The sequence below is a fragment of the Chlorocebus sabaeus genome, chromosome 10 (assembly GCF_047675955.1).
Source record: "Chlorocebus sabaeus isolate Y175 chromosome 10, mChlSab1.0.hap1, whole genome shotgun sequence".
NCBI lineage: Eukaryota > Metazoa > Chordata > Mammalia > Primates > Cercopithecidae > Chlorocebus > Chlorocebus sabaeus.
This window is the reverse complement of record NC_132913.1, coordinates 66,207,215-66,226,270: the sequence shown is the minus strand read 5'-3', so window position 1 is coordinate 66,226,270 and position 19,056 is coordinate 66,207,215. Positions and strand designations below refer to the sequence as shown.

At 37.4% G+C, this 19,056-nt stretch overlaps 1 protein-coding gene across 1 annotated transcript in view; it reads left to right on the top strand.

Annotated features, from left to right (window-relative positions):
• Positions 1-19,056, top strand: part of CCDC141 (coiled-coil domain containing 141) — a 223,061-nt gene that overhangs the window by 128,806 nt on the left and 75,199 nt on the right. The window contains exon 7 of the mRNA XM_007965472.3: positions 7,881-8,075. Within this exon, the coding sequence (XP_007963663.2) occupies positions 7,881-8,075 (195 nt within the window). The remainder of the gene's footprint in view (positions 1-7,880; positions 8,076-19,056) is intronic.

Below are 19,056 nucleotides of genomic sequence, written 5' to 3'. Positions count from 1 at the left end.
AGTGGATTTTGTTAGAAGACAAGCGATTTCTTCCATACCATTAGAGGTAAGGATTTTTTCCTATAATAGACTACATAGCTATTATAAATATAGTTACAAAAATTTTACAAGGAAGGTAAAAATAACCACATGGGCATATAGACAATTTTGGGAAAGAAAAACCTGATCATATTTTTTTTACCTTTTCTTAGCTTTTTTTCTTTAAAGTGACACATAATAATTGTATATATTTGTGAGGTACATAGTGATGTTTCAATACATATAACATATGTATGTATATCAGATTGGGCTAATTACCAAATCCATCATCTCGCACATTTATCATTTCTCTGTGTTGGGAACATCTAATATCCTTTCTTCTAGCTATTTGAAAATATATATTATGGTCATCCTACAGTGTTATAGAACATTAGAACTTATTCTTTATATCCAGCTGTAATTTTGAATCCTTCCCCTTTTAAATCAGTGGTGCCTTTGTTGAGACAATGATGTCAATGAAGAAAGTAGGAAGAAATGCGTCAGTTTCATCTTACTGAATTAAGGCTAATGATATACAATATTGCACAGGGCTGTTTAAACTCCTGATGGATTAGTATAACAATCATTCAAGGAGTCTAAGGGTGAGGATTTTGTTTATTTGTCATTGTATCTTCCACAGGCTAGCTCAATACTTACTGACTGAATGAAGTAATGTGTAAAACTAAAGTTAAATTTTAGATTTAGAAGTCATTAATACAATAATGTAATTTTCAGAGTCAAGTTAGTTGAAAGTTTTAGGTTTAAACTACTATTCTTATAGAATCTATCTTCCAATTATCAGCATAATTATATATCAATTATTCTAAGTCAAATGTTACCTATTCTTTAAATACCTTAGAATATTCTGTATCAGTGGTTCCAAAATTTGTCTGATTGTGTCATTTCCTTGTCCTTGACTGCAAATAAAATGCTTCAGATTTTTTTTAAAATCTTATTTTTTTCACCCTACCAATATAAATTATGATTCAGTGGATAGGGGGTGAGCCTGGAAATACGTATTTTTAAAACTTTCCCAAGAGATACTAACGGCCAATCAGATTTAAGAGGCTTTTAAAAAAAGTCTATATTTGAGGTTTATTGTGGATAAAACATAAACAGACCCTCCCTTCTATTAAGTTAGCCTATTTCATTTAGGGAAATCACCACACAATCTAATAATTTCCCCTGTAGCTGAATTATGTGTGTTGAGATCCTGAAAATATCTCCAATGGATTGTGTAGACAATGAAAAAGTAAGTCCTCTGAGGACGTTAAGATAAACTGGGACCATATGGTCAGCCCATGACACAATCTGATTGTAGGCAAATTGTGTTAGATGCAAGTATTTTGGCCAGCTAGACTTTTATTAAATTTAATTTAAAATGGAAACACCAACCAGGCTCTCTTACTTAACTAGAAGAAAATGTGATTAATAGGAACAAGAAATCTAAGAAAAACAGGGACAAGACACTAAAGAAGAAAACGGTTCTTGGAATACACAAATCTTGGGAATATTTTCCCCAGAATTCCCTTGTAATTAAATTTTCATCTATGTTGAACCAAGGAAGAAAGAATAAATGCATTTGTGCTCCAATGACTATTTTGAAGATTTGTTTATGAGCATAGTGTGTTGTGATTTTATTTTATTTTCAAATTTTATTTTGCCACATAGCCATTTGCTTCAGTATGTATTAGCAACAAGCACCCTGCTTCATGCTGCTAAAGTGCTGCTGAGTGGAATCATTCAGTGGCCAAACACTGAAGAGAATAAGGGAAACAAGAGATTTACAAGTCATGGGCTATTTTCCTGCAGCTTTAAAAATATCTGAATGAACTAAAACAAACTAACTAAATCTCTAAAATATGTAAATGAACTAAGATAAGAAAGCAGCAACTAATAGTCAGAAATAAATTTGGTGATATCTGTCACTTCTATTACAGACTTGCAATTCCAATGCTGGTAAGGTTAATTTATGGATCGAACAGCCAGTATCCCACAGTTTGGGAGGGCATAAAATCCAGGAACTTGAAGCACAGCTAATTTGTCACTGAATTAACAGATGAGTCACTAGGAAAGCAGAAATGTACAAACTGGTGGTGACTGTCATTGCACTGCAGTAAAAATAAGGCTCAAAAAAGCAAAATCTTCTTCCTGAAGCTGCTTAACAAGCTTGGATAAAAAGTGTACCTCTAGCTGGTGTTCTTTGCTCTGATCCACAAGCTCTCCCTGGTTCAATTGCAGTGATTTTCACCATATGTCTGGGAGGTGAAACAGCACACTTCTTTCATCTCTAGGTGAAATGCAAAATCACAGTCCTTCCTGCTTGCAATCTGTGCCTTTGCTGGACTGCATCATAGTGAGGGTAAAGTTCAAATGGCCTGTAGACACTGAACTCAGCAAGCATGGGAGACTGAGGCAAGACACTTCTCTCCAGAATGACCCTGACATTTGCACAGGTCAGCATAGAAATGCCCCTGAAGGGAGCATGAGGAGAAGAAACTGCCACCCAGTTTATAATCCAACTTGACATAATCAGAGAGTTTCAACTTCTAAAGGGCTCAATGCCACTCTTCAAAAGCATAAACATTTCTGTTAAAAACAAAAATCTTAAGCAGACGTTCAAATATTCTATGATTAAAATTGCCAGGTTTGTTTTACCATCTGCTAATGCAGTCATGCAAAATTCTATGATTTTGTGTCGATGAGTTAATTCTAGTTGTTCTGAATGGAACTGTGGACTTGGGGGTTAAACAAAAAATAGGCTCTATCTAATGAGATGGTCTAGGAATCAGCCATGCTTTGGGAACTATGCATGAACTCAACACATGCTTCTGCCAGATTTGATTTTGACCAGTAATCTCCACAGTTAATATTTTTTAGTACTTTTCAAATATATTCCCTATTGTTTTTTGGTCCACCTTTCCCCCACTTAAAACTTAAATTCTGAAGTCAAGCTTATAATGAAAATTTACCACTTGATGTTGAATGGTTAAAATCCCCTCATACACAGGGAAGTTTTTGTGTGAGCGAAAGCTTACTAAACATACTGTGGTTATCATTATTTTTTCATTTCAGTTGGAGCCCCTAACATTCTTACTTTTTGGATCTGCTTGCTGGATAATTGTTATGCCAAGTCATAACTTCATTTAAAGAGCTAAGCTGGGACTAGCAGTGGGGGGAAGGAAAGAAGAAATATTTTTTGCCTTCTTGTCTATCAGCACTAATCCTCTGAAAAGTACCCTTTCAATCAAGGGATCCAAGAGAAGCTCAATTGCCTCAGCAAATGGAATACTGAAAGGTACAGTTAAAAAGGTTCCTACTGTGAGTGAAAAATGAAAATAATGGTGTGACCTATGGAGACACTGCAAACCTGGGAACACACAGGGCCTCTTGTCTGTATCAGGTCCAAGATATGCAGGCATCTCTGTCAAATTGAAAAGCCAAGGAAGTGGACGGCTTTGGCTTCCTGCTGGTGGGGACAAGTACTGGAAATATTTTATTGCAAAGTGACTGAGACCCTGTTAGAAGTTTAACACTTAGCAGGCAGGCAGCAACCGCTTAGAGAAAACAGAACGAGATTTTCTCCATTGGGCTCCTCCAGCCTTGACAAGGGTGACAACTATATTTTTTAAATAGTGTGGTGGATTCAAATGGCTCTGGAAAATTTTGTCTTAAAAATAAAATGGTGGAACTGTCCCCTTTGAAAAATGGCTGGGGAAATAAATACATTACCAGAATGGTATAGAAATGCATCAGAAACTGCCTATAGATTGTCCAAAGAAAACAGAACCAATTTTCTGAGAAGATTGAATAGAAATATTGAATGGACCCAGCTTCATTTAATACCCATAGAGTTCATGTGAAAATGTAATTAAGAAGACTGGGGATGGAGAACAAAAAAAGATAAGAGACACAAAATGGACCTTTACAGCTTCTTTGGAAGGTCACAGTCCACTTTTTATAGCATGATGTCAAGCACAAGGTGAAAGTGTGTTTTCAAAGACTTGGCTCTACTCCAAAGGTCTCTCTTTAATGTTGTTTGCAAAATTTATACTGAAGGCAGATTTATGAACATTGTTGGAGAACAGGTATTTCTCTTCTTGTTTATAGAGAAGAGGTTTATTATTTTGGTCCAGTTGCTAAGCAAAACTAAGTCTGAGTTTGGGCTGTAAATTTTCAACTGTATCTATATTAGCTTTATGTTTATTCTGAAATGGCGAGCCTTCTGATTTCAAATCTGAGAATGCCAGGGTCATATAAGATTTTTATCACCTCCGAGGTCTTGTCCAGGCCATATGGAAGTTTTACCTAGGCAATTCCAAAATAATATGGTTAATCGTTATTTGATGAGAAAAACAGTGTATCAAGACTGAGAAGAGTCAAATGACCTGAGTTTCAAATTTGGCTTTTTTACTTACTAATGTTGACACCTTGGGCAAGTTGGTCATCTCCCTGAGCCCCAGATACTCCATCTGTAAAATGAAGATAATAACAGTTCCTACTTCATAGGGATATGATAAAAATTAAATGAGATAATGCCTGTAAAGTGTTTAGCACACCACTAACATACAGGAAGAAAAATCAACCCTTACCATCTTGCAGACAGTTAAGACAACATCCTGGAGCTTAGTATTGTTAGGCTGAGCATGCAATGGCTATATTTCATTTCTTCATATCCTAACTTCTGCATTTTCCTTGCCCCTGTTTTTCTAGGCCCTCCCCAGCTTCTCCATATTTGTTAAGTAGTCTCCCCCTAATCAGCACAGAAGGTTCTGATCAATACCAAATCTTTTTAAAGAATTACCTGCTTTATTCTACACCTTTACACATTAAGTTTTTCTCCACCTGAGTTTGAGTATTAATGCCCCACAGATCTTAATAGACAGAAGAAGAAAGAATGGTACAAAGAGAGGAAATGAACTAACAGAGGAGCTGGAGAACAGAGACAAAGCAAAGAAAGAAACAGAAAGACTTGTGAGAGCTGGTGAACTCAGTTGGTGATTCAGCTGGTCTTAGCTACAGAACGTTTTCCCCCAACGTTGTTCCAACTGGAGCACTGGTCCCCTGAGATGACTAGCAAACAGTTTATTAACCAAGAGAGTTTGTCCAAAATATTCCACACCACACTTTCCTCTAGGAGAGTCTCAATGAGTGTTTGTACAATAAAGATGCCAAGAAGTTCTGCAGTAAAAAAAACAAAAACAGAAACAAACAAAACACACACACACACACACACACACACACCATTTTACTTTGTTTCATCTCATAAGACTGATCAATACTTAACACTAATCAATAACATTTTGGGAAACATTTCACTACCATTATTTTACAACTGGGTTGCAGGAATACCCATAAATAAAGAACAAATTTTGGAGAATTAATGAACCAAAACTGATGGGCATAAAAGTGGGACTAACATTTAGTGAGTGCCTATTACATGTGCCAGAAATTGTACTGTTTTAAAAATATTTGCTCATTTCCAGTAGGTTAAAGTAATGGTTTTTAAGTGGTAGGGTTGATAAAAGTGCTTTATGAAAGAACATCTTGGCACATATTAGTTTTGCTTACATGGGGACACAATAGCTCTTTAAAAATGGAAAGATCTTGAGAACTCACGTAGCCCGTATCTATGCTTAAGAGTGTTGCTTTTGCATGCACTGAGAAACTGCAGATTTTGGAGTCTATCCTCAGTTCCCTGGAAGGTAGCATGAGACAAAGACCTGTGAACTAGTCCTGGTACTGCCACTTACTGGATATGTAACCTTGAGTAGCATACTCTTCTGAACCTATGTCAATGCTAGAAAAAATAATATCTAATTTAAGGGTTTTTGAGGATTATAGTTATAAGCCACAATTTTATGTAACTGATACTTCAAATAATTCAAATTTCTTACTCTACGTTTTATATTCCTGTATTCATTGATCAAAATGTTTTTCTCTTGCACCTAAAACTATAACAGTTCCCATGGACACAAAATAGTGTGTACAATTTGTATCTTAACACCTGCTAATTGTTATTTAAAATACTACTGTATTGAGTGTGTGTGTGTGTGTGTGTGTGTGTGTGTGTGTGTGTGTCTGGAGTTCAGTGACATGATCACAGTTCACTGCAGCCTCGACTTCCTGGTCTCAAGCGATCCTCCCACCTCAGCCCCACCAAGTAGCTGAAACTACAAGCATGCGCCACTATGCCCATATGCCCACTATTTGTATTTTTTGTAGAGACAGAATTTTGCCATGTTGCCGAGGCTGGTCTCAAATTCCTGGGCTCAACTGATCTGCTTGCCTTGGCCTCCCAAAGTGCTGGGATTACAGGCGACCGCACAAACCATTTATTCTTTCTTTATATTCCCCAAGGCATCTGTCTTAGCATAGTGCTGGGTACATAGTAATACCATAGTAGTTACTTTGTGAAATGAATGAATGGAAAAATTAATGGCAAATTGCACTAAAATTGTACTTATTTTACACAGTGTAATATAATCAAATATAACTTAATAATAGGATACTTTGTACTGGTAGAACAAGGCAGGATGGAGTCAGACTGAGACTTCTGAAATCTTATGCTAAATTTTCCACGCTTAACAAGTAGCCTATGCCTATCACTCAACCTCAGCCTATGTAAATACCAGAAGATTCGCTAACAAGACAGCCATGTTAGAGATAATCTTTCTTTTATGACAGTGGGTCTGACTTCAGGACTTTTGCAAGAAACTTGAATTTCCCTTCAAATAAATTGAATGTAAATATGCTCGGTTTACTCCAACTCATTTAAATTCTGTTTAATGTTTTTCCATCCTCATGCAACAAAAAGTAAAAAGCTACCTCTTTTCATTTTCTGAAAGGTCTATATACCATTAAGAGTGAAGCCTTGAGAGGTGACATTGATAACATGAAGGAGGAAATACAGAACAATAACAGCTTTTCATTTTATGAAGGGTAGCAGAACTTCATTTTATTAGGTTGGTGCAAAGGTAATTACTTTTAGTGGCAAAAGCTGCAATTACCTTTGTACAAACCTAATAGCTGTACGTGTAGGCAGACACAAAAACAACAGTCATAAGACATGTAATTTCTCTTCATTTCTTGTACACATTTACCCACATTGACAGTGAAACTGAATTGTGGGAAAGATGTGTTTTTATACTTAAATGAATAAACATTGGACAAAACGCGTTCAAGATTTAAAACTGTTGTTCATTGTATAGGGGGTATATTTTTAGGTGGAGTTCATAGAAATGGAAGTGACCTGTATTCAGGTCAGCTGGGAGCTCTGCCAGTCACTCATCCCAACTTCCTGCCTCTTTCTACTCTCCCTTTTTAGCCTCTTTCTGTGTCTTTTCCCCACTACATCTACGTGACACTCAAACCTGTAGTGAAGCATTTACCACTCCAGTATTTACTGCACTTTCATGATTTGAAAATCGAATGGCAGATTTCTGATATACTCAACATATCTAAATATTCTCTGAATCTTATCAGAAATTATAAAAAGGGGTGTCTCTGTCAGTTTGAGTTTCTATAACAAAGTAACATAGACTGAATGACTTGTATACAATAGATATTTTTGTCTCATTGTCCTGGGTGTGGGAAGTTCCAGATCAGGGTACCAGCACGGTAGAGTTGTGGTGAAAACCCTCTTCTGGGTTGCAGGCTGCCAACTTACCGTATCCTCACATGGTGGAAGGGGCAAGGTAGCCCTCTCAGGCCTCTTTCATGAGGTCACTCATCTCCCAGAGCCCTACTTCCTAATGTCGTCACCTTGGGGATTAGATTTCAGCAGAGGAATTTGCGGGGGACACAAGCATTCAGTCCATAACCGGGGAGATGTGTAAAATAATAAGAATGATCTGTTGCAGGAATGGAATTCTGCTGTTGAGAAGCTGAAGAGTGGGGCCCTGAGAATTCTGCTCTCAAAGGACTACATGGAGAAAGAACATCTCCAGCTCTCTCACCAGAAACTGAGTCAGCTTCAAGAAGAATTTGGTCAACTCATGGTGGAAAGGAATACCTGGTTAAAGAAGGCAAATGCATTTTTTAACAGTGCTAACAAGGTCAGTGTAAGATCAAGTTGATAATTTTCGGTAATCAGGGAGACCAGTAAAAGACCCATTACTTCAACCAGCTGGAGCACATCACAGAAGTCAAAACTCCATGTAAAATTTCAAAACTGATGGCAGCAAAGAAGAGTTTTTAACATATATTCCTATTATGGCCATTATTTGGTTCTCAAAACTAAAAGACTGTTTTCACATGTAAAAGGTGACTTTAAAAACAGCAAACACACCTCATGAGAGTTTTTTGGTTTTTTGTTTGGTTTGGTTTGGTTTGGTTGTTGGATGGCGTTTGTTGTTGTTTTGAGAAAGGACCCGGCTCTGTCACCCTGGCTGGAGTGTAGTGGCGTGATCATAGCTTACTGCAGCCTCGACCTCCCAGACTCCAGTGATTCTCCCATCTCAGCCTCCCACGTAGCTGGAATCACAGGCACATGCCACCATGCCTGACTTTTTATTTTGTAGAGACAGGGTCTCACTATGTTGTGCAAGCAGTCCTCAAACTCCTGGGCTCCAGTGATCCTCCTACCTCAGCCTCCCAAAGTGCTGAAATTATAAGCGTGAGCCACCATGCCTAGCCTCATGAGGGTTTTATCTTACAGCTGCCACTGGTCTGTTTGGGGGGGACACTTGTGCCCACATTATTGTGTTTCCCATGGAGGAAAAGAATTATCATAAATATATCAAGGTTTAAAAATACCTTAAAATTTTTACCGAAGGCCCTCCTTTTTTCCATCCTCTTTTTATTTACCAAGTAAAAAATATATGAATATTGCAAGTCTTTTTGCACACAAGCCATAAGGCTAGAAACAGTGCCTCAGCCTGATTGTTCCACCTTGATCTTGCCATTTTAAGTCAGCCAGAGTGAAATCTGGCTGTGGACCATCTCCAGGTCTTCTTGAGTTGGAGAAGTGCTCTGCTTCTCCTCTCTGATTCATTGGACGTTCATTGCAGCAGCTGGTTCCTGCTAAGTGGCAGTGTTCACCTGTTCACATCACTTGAGTATGGCTCAGTATATGAGGCTGGGGATCTTATTTGAAATTTTTTTCTACCTTTTCCAATGTAATATACATCTTCAAATGGTGTTTTTGGAATTCTTTCATACCTTAAATTTCACTGATGTTTTCAAAACAGACAATGTGGCAGGAAATGAAAGAGGAAACCCTAGAAGCTAGGTACGTTGTGATCTAAAATCGTATCGTCAACACCCTGAATATAATGTCCTGTTGCATATCAAAATAGTGACTTAATTTTGAACTTCTTTACTAATAAAAACTGTCTGAAAAAAATAAATAGTAAAATTTCAAAACAGAAGTGCTAAATTGTGGTAAAACGTTAAAGAAAGATTTATTGTCAGATTATTTGTCATTTGGGATTTCTTTGTTTTAAGAGAGGAAACAGACATACCATATTACTGGAGCTATTGAACTAATTCGATGTTAAGTGCTAATTAAGTTTCTCCTCAGTAATTCTGTTTTTGAATAAGATACTTTTAAATTTAAACGGCAGGTTCATTTTTCAAAATGTGTGGGTCATCTACAAGTCAGTTAATATTGTTTCTAAGGAAAACAGTTATCAAACATATTGTTATGAAACAATGCTTCCAGTTCAAACCCTATAGTTTACAGCCTTGCAAAATGTAGTTTCTCTCTTTCATTCCCATTCTCTTCCTCTGGTTCTCTCTGCTCTCATTATTTTGTACTTTGCTGTTATATCTTTCTGGGTTTTAACAGAGAAGGAATATCCCCTCCAAAAGTCTTTTAAAAAAAAGAAAAAGAAAAAGAAAAAGAAGAAGAAGAGAGTGGTTACTTTCTCAGACTCATACAGTAATTCAGGTCAGACTGGAGAAGAGAATGTGTGTTTCTTAATCACAAAGACTTTTGATTTCTAGAGTCCCCATTTTATCATTTGAAAGCCATGGCATGCTAACTATACAAATTATAATAAGCTCCACTGGGATTTATCCATACTGTAGCAGGTTCTATAGCCAAGTGGCGCTCAGGATAGTGTTAGAATCCTTTCTCCCTTTTCAAAGCATCAAGGAAATAATTTCTGACTCCAAATCTAAGAACTCAATGTGAAAGATGATGGATATTTCTACCTCAGCAAAAATACAAGCTGGAGTTTGGAATGTAGGTGTTTAATCATGACTGTTGAATGAATTTTTTACTGTGTTATTAAGTAAAATAACTATATTATTTATACTATATAATTAAGTAAAAAATGATGAAATTATGTAGTGTAAATCTACTTAAAGAAGAAAACTCTTCTCGTGGCTTATAAATGGTATTTTTTAAATTTATATTGTAAAACCTCCAAATTTTACAAAAATTTGACCACTTTACCCAATTCTTAGCATGATACTTATAGCCCTAGTTTAAATAAAGAACTGAAGTTTTAAAATTAATATAATTTCAAAATCCCTTAAAATTTTTTTTCTAGAATAAAATTCTGTTGACACTAGTGAAAAGGTATGTTCAGTTTATATAATCAATTATCTCCGAAACACTGAATTTTCCTCTTGAAAATTCACTTTGTTGTGCCTTGAGTGCACTGGGGTTTCCTCATTGTGAACATTCCTGTTCTTAGATGAAGTCATGCTCTCAAGAACTGTGAGGGGTTTGAGATTTTATCCTACGTTCCAGCTAACATGTTAACTTATCACAGTTTCATGGATGACTACAGAAGACACCTGACCTCTGGGTCAGAGGTGATTGATTATAGCAAAGCAGCAGCCAGAGTGTCAGCATACCACATCAATTCTCCCAGCTCCAGTTCCCCCTGAGTGATGTAGATGGGCCCTGATGGATGTATGCACCTGTAGCAGGTGGGGTTCAGGAGAGGAACCCTAAGCTTGGAGAATCTGTAGTTTTACAGCAAATAGGAAGCAAGTCTGCTCTTTGTCTTGGAGGGCAACATCACCTCAATCCTGAAGGTTGCTAGTTGCAGACCCAACACTGATAAATGGCCCAGATATAAAGGGGTCAGAGTCTTGTATTCTTGACCTACCTGTGAGATGTGTAGGAGCACAAGAGATCCATGAAGAACTTTCTCTCCCGGCACATGCAAATCTGGATGTTAGCACTGCAGAGATAGAAGATGAAGTCAGCACTTTACAAAAAGATACTTTCCTTGAAAATCAATTTCATTCTTGAAAAGTGGAATTATTTTTCAGCAAACAATTTCTTGTTCCAAATTCGTTGAAGCTAGGTCAATATACTTTTTCAATTTCTATGTCAAATACTAGTCTATCAAATTTGTTAGTATCACATGCAATATATAAATGAGTGAGTGGGATAACTTGAATATCTGCTTGGTAAAAAGTGAAATACATGATTTTTTAAATATACTTTTTACTTTTTTGAATTTTGTTAAAATAAAAAAAATAAATATCCAATTTTATCTACAGAATAGACTGTTAGTAATTTTCTCCTATCATATATATTTTTTCATCCAGATTTTTATCATATTTCTGGTTAAAATCATTGAGGAGTCCCTCTTCTCCCTTTTCCTTTCATTTTCTTTCTATTTTTTTCAGGGGGTGGGGACAGGGTCTCACTGTCACCAAGGCTGAAGTGCAGTGGCATGATCACAGCTCACTGTAGCCTTGACCTCCGGGGCTCAGGTAATCTTCCCACCTTAGCCTCCCAGGCAACTGGGTTGCCACCACACCAGCCTAATTTTTTGTATCTTTTGTATTTTTTGCCATGTTGCCCAGGCTTGTCTTGAGCTCCTGGGCTCAAGGGATCCACCCTCCTTGGCCTCCCTAAGTGCTGGGATTATAGGTGTGAGCTACCATGCCCCACCTCTTTTCATTTTCATGAATTCCCCTCTCTAACAATTCTGGATAGGGATGTTATTATTTACTAGAAATACTTCACAATAATTTATTTTATTATTTAAAGGTGAATTCATGAGAATAATTACCCTTCTCCTTAGATATTCACTTATTTAGTATATATTTATTGAGTCACTGCTATGTGTCAGGCATTGTTCTAAATGCTGGAAAATAAATAGCAGAGAACAAAACTTACAAAATTTGTGAAATTCAGTAAAATATAATTAACACTTAATTGCCCACATTACCAACAGTTCCCCCACTGCCTTTGTCCAGTGGCTCCAGGAGTGCAATTGATTACCTTTAGTTCTACTAGGGTTTGATGAGTACCCAAGGTTCAGGAATGTTTCTCACCCCGAGGAAGTGTCTGGCAGCCTGTGACTAGAGATACGCACGTTTGGACCTGGAATGAGCAGCAGGTGGCGATGTTGAGACGGCATTAGGAACATCACTACCTGCGGCTTGCTGTAAACCAACCACTGGATTCAAGTGGAGTGAGCCGTATAACTCAAAAATCTGAATACTTCCTATTCTTTTTAGAGTTTCCTAATGTGTTTGGTGAATGAACCTATTTGTTAAGTCACTTAGCAGAATATACAAGTAAGTGTCAGTTGTCAACATTGACTAAGAGAAGAGTTCCTCTAATTATCAGATGTTGCTAAGACTTATGAGAACATGGCACGACATATGAATTTAGCACCTATTAGAATAACTCATCTCGATCCTCCAAATTATTCATCCTTCGGGATTATATATTATCTTATTTATTATACTTCCAGTGTGTTCACAGAAAACAAGCTATGGTTGATATTTATTGATCACCCCAAATGTACTTGTCATTGTTAAGGGAATGTAGTTTGAATCCAAGATAAATATATCATATGTTTCAAAAACAGAATGGGGTGAGCCTGTTTTTACAGGACTGCTGCAATTGAACCCAAAACTGTAAAACATGACTGACTGGTCGTAATGTATCATGTCCTATGCCTTCCATTCCCAGGCATGTGATTTCATTGAAGAAAGCAAGCAGAGGAAACTGAGGACAAATCCATTTTATGAACATGGTCTGATTTTTGGGTGGTCAGTCTGAAAGCAAAGATGAAGCAAAAGTTGGGGTGGCCAAAGAAATATACAAAAAGTAGTTTGAAATGTAACAATTGTCATAGCTTCCTTTGTTTCTGCCATAGCTGTTGAAACATTAATGTCCTTTAAGAAGATGATGTTGTTTTTCAAGATATTTACAGTGATGCACAGTAATGCTTATAGCAACATCACTGTTTCAGATGCAAACAGAATAATTAAGCATGGAATTTGGTACACTTTTTTTCATTTATATATATATATATATATATATATATATATATATATATGAGATATATGTGATCTTACCGTTTTCAAAATAAACACATTTTAGGCCCAGCTGATTAAAACAATTAATCAAAATGGTCCAGTTGTTGTATAGATTGAAACTTTTAAAAACCTACCCGAGTAGAGTACCTAAAAATATTATCCAGAAGGAATTTATTGAGGTGATATAAACGAATTCAAGAAATAGGCTAAATGTTATTAGGTATGAAGGACAATGTAATTACTTTCAGTTTTATAATTCCTCAGCAGCCTGTCTTAAATTCCTCTTTTTCAGAACAACTCTCCTTTCTCTTAGAAATCACTAAAGCCTCTTATATTCCCTCCCTCTCTTCTTCCATATTTGCATTCAGCTAATATGTTGTGTTCCTATTCTTGCCATGCATCAGATGGGTACTTGAGCAAAAGCAATGAAAGATATAATCCCTGCATTCCAGACATTCTCAGTCAAGTTTAGACAAGACGCAAGGGAACAGAAGTGTGCTGGGTTGTGGGAAAGCTATGATGGAGTAAGCCCAAAGCATTAGGGCGCACAGAGCGGAGACCCTTAACTTGGCCCAGGGAAAAAGAGTCAAGGAAGGCTCCCCAGAGGAGGTGACCACTGAGCTAAGTTTTTCTTCTTCTTCTTTTTCTTTCTTTCTTTCTTTTTTTTTGGAGACGGAGTCTTGCTCTGTTGCCCAGGCTGGAGTGCAGTGGCGCGATCTTGGCTCACTGCAACCTCTGCCTCTCGGGTTCACGCCATTCTCCTGCCTCAGCCTCCCGAGTAGCTGGGACTACAGGTACCCACCCCCATGCCCGGCTAATTTTTGGTATTTTTAGTAGAGACGGGTTTTCACCGTGTTAGCCAGGATGGTCTCGATGTCTGACCTCGTGATCCGCCTGCCTCAGCCTCCCAAAGTGTTGGGATTACAGCCGTGAGCCACTGTGCCCAGCCTGAAATAAGTTTTAAAAGATGGGGCAAGAAGGGTCAAGGAAGGGCTGGATGGTACAAAGTCATGCCATGTTTGGGGAACCTAAGATAATTCAATTTGCCAGGAGTATAGTGTGTAAACCTAAAGTGATGAGAGACGAAGGTGGTAGAAGCAGGTGGGGAGACCAGGAAGGGTTTTGAATAGCATGCAAAGGAGTTTCTATTTTATGCTGAACGTGTCTTTAAATATGCAGAGATATTTAAGAATTGAAAAAGCCATGATGATGCAAACCTCACCACAAGAAGCAGATGATGTCTTAATTTACCTTCTTCCTGTACTCTCTCTGGGAGAATGATGACAGTTGGGTTTAGAAACCTTTGATTTTAGAGCTCAGAGGTCAGGCTATTTAAACTACAGCAAGCATTTGATAAGTATGGCTGTTATTAGCATACAATTATGAAAATAGATATATCACAGAAAAATTATAGAAAAAGAAACACCTTTAACATCTTAAGTGTCTCATGAGGGCTCACAACTCAGTTCATATCTCATAGTCTGATAATCAAGCTGTTCAATTTTATTGTCCTCACTCATGAATACCTTTCACATCTAAGCTGTCAATGAATTTCTAAGTTAAGAGTGTATTAATCGGTTTCTCTTCTATGTGCAATTATCAGATTGTTGCATCTCTCTGTTGGCAGTAAACACATTCTGCCTAGTATTACAGTTATTTCTGGGTAGATTTCTTTGGCTAAATTAAAATTTCTTGAGGGTAAGAAACATGTCCTTTTCACTTTGTGTTCACCAGAACACCTAGAACATTGACTTCTAGTTAGAGGGGTTAGTTCTATATTTTTCTTCCTAATTCTCATACTAACTAGAGCAGACTAAGAGCAGTGAAATATTATAAACTCTAGAGTTTCAAGGCCAACTACATGAAATTGTTCGTTGGAGATTATATTGATCCAAGGTACTTGGGACTTGACCATTTTGAAAGAAGATAATTTAATTACTTTAATATACAAGGAACACAAATTTTAAGCTTCATCTCTGCATCGTATCTGAGAAGGCAGGTCGTGCTGTGTAAAGGGCTTGTCATCTACACACAGTGCCTCCTCTGAGACATCTCCAGGCAGCACTAATTGCTCATTTTGTATCATTTCCATAATATTTCTCTGTACGCCTTAGAGAGAGATTATGTCCTAATCTTTGTGTGTCACATATGTTCAAAAAACTTTTGTCGGATGAATGAATAAATGACTGGCCATGTGACAAATCAATTTACATTTTGAGCTTGAGTTTTCTCTTTCCTAAAATCAGTCTGATCATCCTTATCTATTTCAGAGAGTCTCATTCAATAATAAAAGTTCTTATAATTGGTGATAAATTGTACACAATCTTTTTTGGATAGAGTTGGAGTGGAAAATAAATGGAATTGTGGGGTATTAAGTGAAAATTAGAAATGTTTGCTAGTATGACACTTTGCCAAAATAACAGTAGATTTTGGAGCCTGGATGCCTGTGTATGAATCTGATCTTGGACATTTATTAGCTTTATGACCTTGGGCAGTCGCTTAACCTCCCGGTGCATCTGGCTTTTTTAACCTGTAAAAGAGAAGTACTATTGGTGCCTTACAAGGACATTGTGCTAAGTAAGTTAATACATGGCTGCAGCACAGGACTGCTAAGCACTCACTAAGTGCTAGCCATTATTTTGTCTTTACATCTCTCATGTGATGTAATGCTTTTGTTCATTTTCGCATTCCCAGCACATAGCTCAGTACATAGTCCATAGATTTCAGTGTTTTTTGATTAAGTGAAAAAATAAATGCTTAACACATTATAAATGGACATTTTCTATATTAATATTTCCAAGATCATCTTAAAGTCATTTAGGTCAACTTAGAGAGAAACCAGAAATTATACATAGTGACTAGCTGCCTAAAGTGCTATTGAATGGGTCTAGTTGTATTCCTCAGAACAAAGATGGTCAATGCATAAACTTCCTCCATTCCTTGTTGATAAAATGCTTCAGATACATACCACTTTCAATCCCAAACCTCTTTTATTCCAGTGTTTTCTCAGCTTTCCAGATTATGAGACAGAAGTTTCCATAGGTGATAATGGCATTTAATACCGCTCATTAATACCATGAATTCACCCTGGAACAAAGAGGGAGCCCTGGGGTCCAGCAGCAACTGCCATTGACAGGCAAGGAATAAGCTGGAGCTGCAGCAAGGGACAGCAAATATTGGGAGCTTAAAAATCACATCACCCCTATACTCTGGCCTTCATGGCATTTGAAAGCTTGGGCAGATGTGGGGAGGACCTGATAGGAATCAGTTCCCCAGAGTGGGAACCACCAGAGTTTCTCTTCAGGTGATGTATAGAAAAGGAAACTGAAGCTTTTGGTCTTTGTAACAGAACCTAAGGGAAATCCGAATCTCTACAGGTAATAGAATCTGTTGCTCTAATTAGAAGCACTAATTAGACTCAACTCAGCACTTAGCTGAGTTTTGTGTTTTTGATAGTTACAAGCATTCCAACGAAACTCTCTCCAGCCACTAGACTCATGGAAGGAAATGTTCTAGGTTCTGCTGTTTTCTTTCTGTTGCTGTTCCTGTTTAATGTTGACTCTCTTCAAATTGATTAGTCAAGAAGCAAACAACATTACTTATTAAAACACCTTTGTGAAACAGCATGATAGAATTCTGCTAGATGACTCACAGCTCTTGTTTGATTTCATCTTGTTGATATTTTTAAAAGAATGAAATGTGCCATATCCTGATACTATCTCTATTTGATTTGGTGCAGGCTGCCTTGGGTCCTGTACTAAACAAGTGAAAAAGGAAAGGTCTTTATTGGTTTTGTGAAGAACAAACACCAAGCAACTCCTTAGTCTTTATCAAAACAAGGCCAAAAAGAGCTGATTCATCTTCTTATCTGCCTAAAAACTGAATAGTACATATAAAATGGTCAAGAAGAGCTAGGAACCAGAGGGATAAAATATTACCCTTGTGCTATATCCTTTCTTCCCAATCCAGTCGTAGTAGCTTTATTTGACTTGCACATATAAGGTTTGAAGAAAGAGAGATATGTGAAGGAAAAAAGACTAAAGGGAAAACACTACTTCCAAAGGAGTTTATATGGGGGTCACAGTGTTCTTAATGCCAGAAATAATATGTTCTGTACTGTGTGTGCAGCAAAGGGAGTCTTTCCAGGCTGGATCCAGTATATCAGGTTCTTTATGGATATGGTAAATAGAAAAGCACTCAGTTCTATTTTGAGGGTAGATTAAGTGAGAGCAATGATACTTAGCTCATTTCTGGAACTGGCACATGGAACTGGCAAATTCTGCATGGGAATAAGAGAGATGAACTTTGTGTATAATTCAGACAATCACAGACAGTATAGTCTCCTTGAAAGTAGCTTCCTGTTAAAGTCCAGAAATTTAACTCTTATTTCTGTGTCTACAGATTATTCCTATTAGGGTTTGGTTAGGATTGAGGTCAGTATCAGGCCCATCGTACCAATAGGTATTCTACATATGTATTTGTTGAGCTAATGAAGGAATAAAATCACTTACCTCCTTTCTACTGCTGTAGCTCTATTAAGTGTGATACATAGAACAATTTATAGTAAATATTTTCCTTACACATTTGAGAAAAAGCTCTGGAAGATAATTTGACTGTTTTGATTCTCATTATGGGCTATCTTTGTCCTTGATGTATCATTCCCTACTTCTAGTGAATGCTTAGTCTTTCAATTTATTTCCCATTTATTAGGAAGTATTACTTTTATTGTAACATTCAGGAGGGGGTGGAGTGATACCACACAAGCATTCAATGACCTGTGGTTTTAGCATCTAATTCCAATAAAGATGAGACCAATGCCTGAGGATTTGAGAGTGGCAGATGTTCAGTGGGGCCACAGAGGAAAAGCTGTGTGGGATGAATGACAGGCACCAGGTGGCCATGCACTTCTCAGTGACTTTTTAAAGATGGGCTCAATCAATCAAGATTTAGAATAACAGCCAGTATTTTCCAAGTACCTACTACATGTTTGCCATGAAACCCACTTACTTTTCTATATTTTTCTTCCTAATTCTCAAAACAACAAACATGACATATATTAAGGTCATAGTGGCTTTATATTAGAAAATGGGGTTCAATGGGTAAGCAAGAAAAAGCACTTTGGAATTTTCTATTCTTTCTCCATTCACACTGAAAACTTGAGAATTATCTTAAGGGAAGAAAGGGGAGAAGGCTCTCACATTTACATACAGACTTGCCTTTTATTTCCTCCTTTAGTGTAGCTCAGGGGTTCTCAATTCTAAATGTGAATCCGAGTTACTATATGCACTAATTCACATATGTTAAACTTTAAGGGTGATTTAAGGGCGTTCAAGATGATTTTGACTATGCCAGATATTTGCTTCAGGCATTGACTTTAAAACTAACCCTCAGCCGGGCACAGTGGCTCAGGCCTGTAATCCCAGCACTTTGGGAGGCCAACACAGGCAGATCACAAGGTCAGGAGTTCAAGACCAGTCTGGCCAACATGATGAAACCCATCTCTACTAAAAATACAAAAATTAGCTGGATGTGGTGGTGTGTGCCTATAATCCTTGCTACTCAGGAGGCTGAGGCACAAGAATCACTTGAACCCAGGAGGCAGAGGTTGCAGTGAGCTGAGATCACACCACTGCATGCCAGCCTGGTGACAGAGCGAGACTCTGTCTCAGAAAACAAAACAAAACGAAAAACCTAACCCTCAATTAACAACAAACTCACTTTATTCAAAATAAGCAATACAAATTTTAAAATGTATTTAAAATTTTCAGAAACAGTGGTTATTGGCAAATGATG